General features: G+C 43.9%; 1 protein-coding gene across 2 annotated transcripts; it reads left to right on the top strand.

The window, feature by feature from the left end:
- Positions 1-1,486: 1,486 nt before the first annotated feature.
- On the top strand, positions 1,487-5,342 carry LOC100501766 (putative DEAD-box ATP-dependent RNA helicase family protein). Of its 2 annotated transcripts, XM_008649100.3 has the most exons (8): positions 1,487-1,977; positions 2,303-2,430; positions 2,531-2,939; positions 3,709-3,807; positions 3,927-4,151; positions 4,253-4,414; positions 4,509-4,978; positions 5,062-5,342. In XM_008649100.3, the coding sequence occupies exons 1-7, from the start codon at positions 1,615-1,617 to the stop codon at positions 4,956-4,958; spliced, it is 1,836 nt and encodes a 611-aa protein (XP_008647322.1). In that variant the 5' UTR covers positions 1,487-1,614; the 3' UTR covers positions 4,959-4,978; positions 5,062-5,342. The 2 variants fall into 2 exon arrangements, with proteins under 2 accessions (XP_008647322.1, NP_001183357.1); NM_001196428.1 differs by having other exon boundaries at positions 1,809-1,977; positions 4,509-5,303.
- The last annotated feature ends 5,941 nt before the right edge of the window (positions 5,343-11,283 follow it).

Raw genomic sequence — 11,283 nt, 5'->3', positions numbered from 1 at the left:
ATTGTACATCTTCGTGAGCGCGTTGATACATAGTATGCAAGATCTAACTACTCAAGGTGAGCCACTCAATGTTAACAAAGTTTTATACTGTAACAAGTGTGTGGTTCACTTACTTTGAAGATAATAAGAAACAAGATGTTCCACTTACATCAGACGGTTTGTTTTTTCTTCTTCTTAGACAGACAGTACGATCAGGAGACGTTGAAGTCGAAGGACAACGTTTTCAGACAATAATGACAAGCAGTTCTTTTTTGCATATATATATGTTGAGAAAAGGCCCGTGAAGCCCGCATTGCTCGTATCATTTCCATGCATGTAAAAGAGGATGTGTAGGCCATAGTTGACATGTTATTTTTGCTTGGTATAGACCTGCAGTGCTATCACCGAGGTCACTAGGCTATATGCTTATTCGAAGTCCAAGCAAAAGGGGAAGTAACTGTAATCATGGCTGAGAGAATCATGTATACCAAGAATATATATTCAACACTTGAAAGAATCATGTATACCAGAATTTTAATTTGGGACCAAGGGAGTACGAACAACTGTTAATCATCAGTTCCATATTTATAATGTTTGTTCGACATCAGTTCAATATATTTAGGTTGACGTATTTATAATAATATTACGTATTTATATCGTTCTGTATCTATGTTTAATCACAGATTTTGTCGTCACCATTGTAATCATGCCGTCCGTTGAAAGGGCACTGAGCGTTAGAGGCTCGTTAATTTATGTTCCGTAGCATCGCACGGGTACATACCTAGTAGATATAGATGTTATCACTATCCTTTATATTTTTTGTCAGACTTTTAAAAACTTACATTTTTATAAATTGAGATATGCATTTATTTTGCGAGAGGAAATGCATGTTCTTTAAGTTGCATCTGAGGCACATGCTGTTGAGATCTTCAGTCGTCGAGGAACGACAACCATGTCCATGTGCGAAACGTTGAGAGCAGCAGTCCCATTCCTGTGCTGATAGAAAAGAGCCCAATAGGTCACAGGGGCCATGCACACACACAAAAGGGCCAACCCACAATTTCTGTGGTGACATGAAAATGGCCTAATAGATCTCTCGGGTCCATTCACACACGCTTAAAGGGCCAACCCAAACGGGCTGAAATTTCTGTGGAGACTCATTATCGCACAATCGCTGCTCACTTTCCAAAAACAAATCTACGATGCCCATCGCCGTACGTCCGTAACGCAGCCGCCATTACTTTTCCTCCAAGCAAAGCAATACCTCTCCCCACAGCAATCGCTACATGCCGGCCGCACCTAACTGACACACAGACTGACAGACCCCACTCCACCCTTCCCCACATGCTAGTCTCTGCTATTCCCACACGCAGGTGATTTACTGGCTATCACACATTAATCACTGACATAATGGCCACAATATCCAGGTGGATTCTTGACCCCACGTGTAAGTGTCCCAGGGACCAGAGTAGGATACTCCGCACATGCCGAGCATAGAAATATCTCCGACCCCTGCGCCATTTAACTCATCCCCCCTTCTTGTTGCCTCGCTTCGTGCTCCCCCCTTCCCACACTCCCGTCCCAAAACCCTAAACCCAGCGCCGCCGCCGCCGCCGACGCGGAAGCGGTACAGCCATGTACGCCGTCCTCCGCCGCGCGGCGCCCCTTCGGCGGCGCGCCGTGTCCGCGCTCGCGACCGCGCTGCTCCAGCAGCAGCCGGCGGCGCTGGATGCGGTGGCCCGGCGGGCCCCGCTCCCTGCGGCCGCATGGTTCCACTCTTCTCCCGCGTGGCTGGGGTTCCGGGAGACGGGGGCCGCAGGGGCGGCCGCGCGCGCGGAGTTCGCGGCGGACAACGGGTCGTTCTACGAGGAGGACAAGAGGGCGGCGGCCGGCGGCGGCGCAGCGGCGGAGGGGCTCGAGATTGCCAAGCTTGGGATCTCGTCCAAGATCGTCGAAAGGCTCGCCAGCAAGGGCATCACCAAGCTGTTCCCCATCCAGGTAACGAGAAGCGCTGGAATCTTTTTACCTTCATCAATCCTGTCTGAAGCTACCAGAGATCAAGCTGCCCATATATAATCATAATAACATGGGAAAAGTGCAGTGTTGCTTGTTTATAAACTATAAAGTTCACATTGGTCGTAGTTTGACTGTTTATTTATTGCGGCAAATAGCTACGTTCCAGTCAGTTTGTATGACTACCTTGGCATGAGGATTCGATGAAATACTAGAATTGGGTCCCATATGTATGAGGTGAAAGATGTTCCTTTTTAGATCGGTACTGATTTGATTGTAACCTTTGCCTTTTGTTTCTTTACCTACACAGAGAGCTGTCCTTGAGCCAGCAATGCAAGGAAGGGACATGGTTGGCCGTGCCAAAACTGGGACTGGTAAAACTTTGGCATTTGGAATCCCCATAATGGATGCAATTATCCGCCACAACGAGAAGTACAAGTAAGCTTGGTTCCTCTTAACAGTGTACACACATAAGGCATTTTCCATTTGTTCTTTTTGGTCCATTCTCATCTTGCATTTAATTTTTGTTGATCCACAGGCCTGGTAAGTTTCCCTTGGCTATTGTTTTGGCGCCAACAAGAGAACTTGCAAAACAGGTTGAGAGGGAGTTCCTTGATTCCTCCCCTTTGGAAACACTATGTGTATATGGTGGGACTCCAATTATGCAGCAAATAAGGAAACTTAATTATGGCGTTGATGTGGTCATTGGGACACCTGGACGTGTGATTGATCTGCTAAAAAGAGGTTCTCTTAGTTTGGCAGAGATCCGTTTTGTTGTTCTTGATGAAGCAGACCAGATGTTGTCTGTTGGGTTTGATCTAGATGTTGAGACAATTTTGGAGAGGGTGCCTCCGCAACGTCAGACATTGATGTTCTCTGCAACAATGCCAACATGGATACGGAAGCTCACACAGAAGTACCTCAACAATCCTGTCACAGTTGACCTTGTGAGTGCAACTTCTAGTGTTACTGTTGTTTATGCACATTTATTGCTTGACTTCTCAACTTGAATTACGATGGACTTGTTTATATTGCATATTTTTGTATGATCTTATTGCTTTGTTAAATTGGGGACAAAATTGGCCAATTTAACTATGTTTGATTGATTTATGCTCATGTTGAATTTTTTTTCATCTGCTAAATCTGTCTGAACTATGCTCGAGAATGTATGAAGTTGATCTAGTAAAATATTTTGTTACAATCTGGTCTAAAATACTATGAGTGCATGCTGCCTTTCAAAAATTTCCCCAACCATTAAGTACACTAGTCAGAGGATTTTGTTGCGGAGAAGTTATATGGATAGGTTCATTCCAAAGATTACTTGGGGAGCGTTTAATTTGAATACAAAATTTAGCATGTGATAGGAAAATCATGATGAGTCCAATGCAGTGATAGCCGTCATCATTGTTCAAACGGATTTGGAAAATTGGTCTAGCGGTGTTTGTGGTGACTGTAGCGAAACCTGCAAGCATCATTACTGAATCCATGTAGTGTAAATGATATTTGTTGACCTGAAAATGACCGATTTAAGGTGGCTTTAGTTTGTCAATTTATTGTGCTTTGTTTAACTTTGCCTTTGCTAGATGTCATTTTATTGTTGCACATAGTTTTCTGTTGGACAGTTTTATTATAGGAAGATTGCTCCCGTATGCTCTCTATTAAGAAATTCTGAAATTATTTGCTATTACATGGAATTGATTTACCGTTTCTTTCTAGGTTGGTGAGGATGACCAGAAGCTTGCTGAAGGAATTAGTCTTCTCGCTGTCTCTTCGGAGAACCGTGAAAAACCAGCTGTCCTTGGGGAATTGATTAAGGTCAATATAGATTAGGTTTTATTATATTTGTCCCATTAAAACCTAATTATTTTCCAGTGAAAGCTAGTGTTTTTCTTCTAATTTGTTGGAGCATGTTAGCAATTTATTTGTTCATGCAGGAACATGCCAAAGGTGGTAAGTGCATTGTTTTTACACAAACAAAAAGGGATGCAGATAGATTGTCACACAATATGAGTCGAAGTTTCCAGTGTGAGGCTCTTCATGGGGATATCTCTCAATCCCAAAGAGAGAGAACACTGGCAGGATTTCGAGATGGGAGGTTTAATATATTGATTGCTACTGATGTCGCTGCTCGAGGATTGGATATCCCAAATGTAGATCTGGTTTGTGCTCCCCCCTTCTCAAAGTCAAAGTTATCTCATTCATTTTTTTAATCACCATGTGCATCATCTCCTCTACTCCTCATATTGTTCTCCTTGTTCAGGTGATACATTTTGAATTGCCAAACTCGTCAGAGTTGTTTGTTCACAGATCTGGCCGAACTGGCCGTGCTGGGAAGAAGGGCACTGCAATTGTGATGTACAACTATGACCAAAGTAGAGCTGTACGGGTCATTGAACGTGACGTTGGATGCAAGTTTACAGAGGTGGGGGCTTGTGGTTTGTTGTACAATGCTGAGTGTTATGATTTGTTTGGATGTTTTAACTGCATTGTGCTCACTTTGTTTTTTTTTGTCTCAGCTGCCAAAAATTACTGTTGATGGATCTGACTTGCTGAGTGGTGGATTTGACTCCTTCGGTGGCGGGTATAGCGGTTCAAACTATGGGCGCTCAGGTGGATTCGGTGGACGTGGTGGTTTTGGCCGATCAGGCGGTGGCGGCGGATATGGCAATTCTGGATTTGGTCACTCAAGCGGTGGATATGGACGTTCTGGTGGTGGAGGATTCGGTGACTCAGGGTTTGGTGGTCGGTCAGGTGGCGGTGGAGGATTCGGTGACTCTGGATTCGGTGGCCAATCAGGCGGCGGTGGAGGATTCGGCGACTCAGGGTTTGGCCGCACAAGCGGTGGTGGGTCAGGTTTTGGTCGTTCTGGTGGTTTCGGCGATTCTGGTTCCGGCCGGTTCGGTGGCGGTTTCGGCGGTTCTGGCTCGGGTGGTTTCGGTGGCTTTGGCGACAAGAACTCACGGTAGACTCTTGCAAGTAATAGCAGGTATAAAATTATGGACGTCCTGAGCCAGGTTCAGCATTGGTAATGCACATCACTCTCTGACCCCCTATCCATGACCCCCTCAGAAAGTGCAGAAATCTGTGTTTTGCGGTAGCAAGAACATCTGGAGAGACGATCCGCCGGATCTCAGAAGGCAGAAGGAAATAATCACGTGCCTTTGCTTATTAGTGTTCTTCTCTGTTTGCATTTTGATCGTTCAAGCTCTAGCTCTAGACCATACCTGTAAAATATTCCGTGGCTCCTCTATCTACTGTATGATTATTGTGGCGCTGTCTTTTCTTGTAGGCTGTTTTAACCTGAATGACGGCCTCTATATAAGCATGTCATAAATCGACTTTATTCGTCACGTCGCCTTGCATTTTTCTCCAGTGTTCTGCCTTGCATATCTCTATGAACTTTGCTGCCCTCCAAGAAAGTTTAAGTCAAGGTCTATTTCACTCCATCTGGACAAAGCACTGAGCCAACCCAGGACTCGCTGAAGTTCCGTGTCCCAACTCTCAACTGAAGTCATCATAGTAACATGCATGATTCACGCAGTCATAAGCGAAGGTGGCGTGCGTAACAGACCGGTGAAGAAGACGAGTCGCTTTAGTTTCTGTGGCTCATTTCATACACTAGAACATGATGCGCCCATACGGGCGGGCGCCCTATCAGACAACATAGAAATGAATGTTTTTTTACAGTTTATGACTATGGATAGACCTTTGAAAAACTGCATATTCTTGTATGTTCGGACAATAAAAGCATGTCAAATTTTTAAATGGTGTTAAGAAAACCTGTAACAACTAAGCTCATATCAACATGCAAGTTTCTGCATTACAAGTATCAAATAACTGATCTGCACATTTCTAGCCCTTCTTTTTCAAAAGGTTGTTGGTCTCACAATTATTGACAAATTGAACAATCACATGGTCCTAATACAAAATTACCTTACTTTGCCTAGAAAAAATGAAAAAAATACTATTTGATGGAGCAAAATATACAGAAGATAGATGACCCGTGCCAAAATGAATCCAGGAACTTGAAACAGAGGTTCTGCAAATGAAAATCAACAATTTTACTAAAGACAAACGTACTGTCCACTACGCTTGTCTAGGATGAGAACTTTGAGAACAGCACTACAAAGAGAGATACGCTCAAGTCAGATGATTTGCCTCATTGGAATCTGAAGGCTCTGTACATAGATGTTTAGCAAAAGTATGACTAAACAAAAACGATCCAACTGAATTAATAAATAGATTATTACATTCATTTACTTACTTTTGCTAACCTAAATTAGGAACCCGTGCCAAAATTAATCACTACAATTATTCGCTCCATCAGTTATGTTTCAGTCAAGGCAAAGTACATGTTCCATGTACCCAATGCATAACATCAATTCTCAACTTTGGTATAATTACTTTACTCCCCAAGCAAAAAGAGGCCAAACAAATTCAACAATTTAGACCTTTATGCCGGCTTAATGTGAGCTTTAAGATTTTCACCAAGGTAATGACGAACCGTGTGGCTCTAGTAGCACAAAAAGTCATTAAGCCTTCTCAAACTGCTTTCATGTCAGGAAGAAACATTATAGAGGGAGTCGTTATTCTACACGAGACGGTCCACGAGTTACACAGGAAGAAGCTTGATGGCGTCGTCCTTAAACTCGACTTTGAGAAGGCCTACGACAAGGTCAATTGGTCCTTTCTCCAACAAGCTTTGCGCATGAAAGGCTTTTCCCCCCAGTGGTGCAATTGGATCAGCCAAATTGTCAAGGGAGGCAGTGTCGGTATCAAAGTCAATGACGAGATAGGACACTACTTTCAAACGAAGAAAGGACTTAGACAAGGTGATCCTCTGTCTCCGATCCTCTTTAATATCGTTGCGGACATGTTGGCTATTTTAATTGAGAGAGCAAAGAATAATGTCGACTTAGTAGGAATAGTACCACACTTAGTGGATGGAGGACTCTCTATACTACAATATGCTGATGATACTATCCTTTTTATGGAAAACGACCTCGATAAGGCCAAAAATCTTAAACTAGTGTTAAGTACTTTTGAGCAGCTATCGGGTCTTAAAATAAACTTCCATAAGAGCGAGCTATATTGCTATGGCAAGGCTAAAGATTTTGACCATGAATATGCAAATCTTTTTGGGTGCAAAACTGGTTGTGTTCCCTTTAAATACCTTGGAATCCCCATGCACCATAGGAAGTTATCAAACAACGAATGGAAGATAATTGAGGAAAAATTTTAGAAAAAACTCAATAGTTGGAAAGGAAAATTGTTGTCAGTAGGTGGTAGGCTAGTTCTGATTAATTCTGTGCTTACTAGCCTTGCCATGTATATGTTGTCTTTCTTTGAGATACCAAAAGGGGTGCTTAAAAAATTCAACTACTATTGCTCACGTTTTTATTGGCAATGTGATGAACACAAGAAGAAGTACAGGCTCACTAAGTGGAGCATCTTGTGTAGGCCTATAGACTGTGGGGGTTTCCAGAATTTGGAAACCCAAAACAAATGTATTTTGAGTAAGTGGCTTTTCAAGTTAATTAATGAGGAAGGCATTTGGCAAAATTTTCTAAGAAGGAAATATTTGTCACATAAAAACCTTGCCCAAACTCAAAGACAACCTGGGGATTCCCATTTCTGGTCTAGACTCATGAAAGTGAAAGACCAATTCTTACATTACGGACGTTTCAAAGTTCATAATGGAAAGGAAACTAGATTCTGGGAGGACAACTGGGTTGGTGATAGGCGTCTTAAAATCGCCTATCCTAACCTCTATCAGATTGTGCGCAAAAAATCCGCAACAGTTGCCGAGGTGTTAAGCACCACGCCGCTAAATGTGACCTTTCAAAGGGCGTTAACTTGGAGTCGTGGTACAAATTGGTGGCATGTGTCCTCAACACTAGCCTTACAGGTGATAGGGACATTTTCATTTGGAATTTACACAAAAGTGGGGTATTCTCAACATGCTCTTTCTATAGGGTATTGATTTGTGATGGTATTGTTCCACGTAGGTACCCAATCTAGAAGATTAAGGTATCACTTAAAATTACAATTTTCTTGTGGTACATAAAAAATGGAGTTATTCTCACTAAGGATAACCTTGCAAAGCGGAATTGGAAAGGAAATCTAAGCTGTTGTTCGTGTAGTTCTCTAGAGACTATTGAACATCTTTTCATCCAATGTCACTTCGCCCGCTTTATTTGGAATACAATACATATCACCTTTGGAATTCAACCTCCCTCTAGCATCTCCGACATGTTTGGTTCTTGGCTTGCTGGTATTCGGCCAACATTTAGAAATCAGATTTGTGTAGGTTTATCTGCTATTTGTTGGGCTATATGGTTGAATAGAAATGATATGGTGTTCAATTGTGCCAAGGCTAACACTTTCATGCAGGTTATTTTCAGGGCGACATATTGGGCACGTTCTTGGTCGCTGCTGCTTAGAGACGAGGACGCGAGGACCGATCTGAACAAGGCATGCCGCTTATTGGAGTCGGTCGTTATGGAGGTGTTCGCTAAGTTTGGGTGGAAGTTCTCAAATAGAATTGCGGCCTAGTCGTCTAGCTGTCTTTGGTAAACTTGATTTATGAGTCTGTTTGTGAGCCTAAGCGCTTTTTGGATGTATTGATACGCTGTGTACGCTGTCTTGGATGGCGTAGAGGCTGGGACCTTATTTTTGTTCCATTATCTAAAAAAAATAACAACAATTAAAACTGCCCCACGAACCATACTAAATTCCAATTGTTGAGATCAACAATGTTTCCCAATATGTTGCCCTTTTTCAAAGTATCGTAGAAATGGGCAGCCACTGGTGTTTCTATATTGCCCTTTTTCAATGTACCGTAGAAATGGGCAGCTACTGGTGTTTCTATATTTCATTTCACAAAGAGATCAGCATTCAACATGCAAATTTAAATTTAAGTGTTTTGTGTGGTTTCTCTATTCTAGGACCTAGAGAACATGGCAGGAGGTTCTTGGTGGTAACTACCCAGTTACTGCTAGGAATGTTGGTCGTACCTTCAAGCATTATTGACCACTGCAATAGTAGTTAACAAAGCAATTCATCAACAAATTCCAGAAAATTATGTTTGAGAAGCAAAACAAAGAATCCATTTCATAAAATTACAACTATTTGCTTCAAACTATCAAAGAACTACAACTTTTAGGATCAGTTTCATGGTACACTACTTGTGCCCTCAGTTCCGCAAACCTTCATTGGACCTGAAAGGGAATTAGGCTTAACACCTATTTCCTAATTGATTTTGGTGGTTGAATTACCCAACACAAATAATTGGACTAACTAGTTTGCTCTAGTCTATAAGTTTTACAGGTGCCAAAGGTTCACCATAAGCCAATAAAAAGACCAAGAAAGGGTTCAAACAAAGCGAGCAAAAGGCAACCCAAAAGGCACCCTGGTCTGGCGCACCGGACTGTCCGGTGTGCCACCGGACAGTGTCCGGTGCACCAGGGCACTCGAGGCTGATCTCTTCACCTTCGGGAATTTCCAAGGGCGCTCCGCTATAATTCACCGGACTGTCCGGTGAGTCACCGGACAGTGTCTGGTGCACACCGGACTGTCCGGTGTGCCAGCGGAGGCAACGACTACTTCGCGCGCAACGGTCGACTGCAACACATTAAATGCGCGCCTGCGTGCGTAGAAGTCAGAGGACGCGCAGTTGGCACACCGGACAGTCTACAGGACCTGTCAGGTGCATCGCCGGACAGCCCAGAGGCCCCACAAGTCAGAACTCCAACGGTCGAACCCCAACGGTCTCCTGGCGTGGCTGGCGCACCGGACAGTGTCCGGTGGCGCAACGGACTGTCCGGTGCGCCATGCGACAACACACTTCCAACGGCCATTTTTGGTGGTTGGGGCTATAAATACCCCAACCACCCCACATTCAATGGCATCCAAGTTTCTACACTTCTACACCTTACAAGAGCTATATCATTCAATACTAGACAAACCAAATAGATCAAATCCTCTCCCAATTTCACACAAAGCTTTAGTGATTAGTGAGAGAGATTTGTTGTGTTCATTTGAGCTCTTGCGCTTGAATTGCTTCTTTCTTTCATTGTTTCTTGTGAACAACTCAATTGTAACCGAGGCAAGAGACACCAATTGTGTGGTGGTCCTTGCGGGGAAGTTTGTTCCCGTTTGATTGAGAAGAGAAGCTCACTCGGTCCGAGGGACCGTTTGAGAGAGGGAAAGGGTTGAAAGAGACCCGGTCTTTGTGACCACCTCAACGGGGAGTAGGTTTGCAAGAACCGAACCTCGGTAAAACAAATCCTTGTGTCTCACTTCTTATTCGCTTGCGATTTGTTTTTACACCCTCTCTCGGACTTCTTTATATTTCTAACGCTAACCCGGCTTGTAGTTGTGCTTAAGTTGTTAAATTTCAGATTCGCCCTATTCACCCCCCTCTAGGCGACTTTCAATTGGTATCAGAGCCGGTGCTTCATTAGAGCTTAACCGCTCGAAGTGATGTCGGGAGATCACACCAAGAAAGAGATGGGGACCGACGAGAAGCCCATTACAAGCCACGAGAAAGCTCCATTGGGAGAGTCCTACAACAAAGGGAAGGGGAAGGAGAAGGAATCCTCTTCACACAAGTCGCGTCGGAGCGGTGACAAGAAGAAGAAGATGAGGAAGGTGGTCTACTACGAGACCGACTCCTTGTCGCCATCCACCTCCGGCTCCGACACGCCGTCCATAACTTCTAAGCGCCATGAGCGCAAGAAGTTTAGTAAGATCCCCCTACGCTACCCTCGCATTCCTAAACATACGCCATTACTTTTCGTCCCATTGGGCAAACCACCAACGTTTGATGGTGAAGATTATGCTAGGTGGAGTGATATGATGAGATATCACCTAACCTCACTCCACAAAAGTATATGGGATGTTGTTGAGTTTGGTATACAGGTACCATCCGTAGGGGATGAAGACTATGATGAGGACGAAGTAGCCAAATTGTGCACTTCAACTCCCAAGCCACCACTATACTCCTCACCTCTCTAAGTCGAGAGGAGTATAATAAGGTGCAAGGGTTGAAGAGCGCAAAGGAGATTTGGGACGTGCTAAAGACCACGCATGAAGGAGACGAGGTGACCAAGATCACCAAGCGGGAGACGATCGAGGGGGAGCTCGGTCGCTTCCGACTTCGCCAAGGGGAGGAGCCACAAGACATGTACAACCGGCTCAAAACCTTGGTGAACCAAGTGCGCAACCTCGGAAGCAAAAAATAGGATGACCACGAAGTGGTTAAGGTTATCCTTAGGTCACTTGTTTTCC

The sequence above is a fragment of the Zea mays genome, chromosome 1 (assembly GCF_902167145.1).
Source record: "Zea mays cultivar B73 chromosome 1, Zm-B73-REFERENCE-NAM-5.0, whole genome shotgun sequence".
NCBI classification, from domain to species: Eukaryota; Viridiplantae; Streptophyta; class Magnoliopsida; order Poales; family Poaceae; genus Zea; species Zea mays.
This window is presented reverse-complemented; position numbering and strand designations above follow the sequence as displayed.

Coding starts and splice junctions, on each gene's coding strand:
- LOC100501766 (XM_008649100.3), top strand. CDS start 1,615: ATGTACGCCGTCCTCCGCCGCGCGGCGCCCCTTCGGCGGCGCGCCGTG. Junction 2,431..2,530: donor CGCCACAACGAGAAGTACAA/GTAAGCTTGGTT, acceptor GTTGATCCACAG/GCCTGGTAAGTTTCCCTTGG. Junction 3,808..3,926: donor TCCTTGGGGAATTGATTAAG/GTCAATATAGAT, acceptor TTGTTCATGCAG/GAACATGCCAAAGGTGGTAA.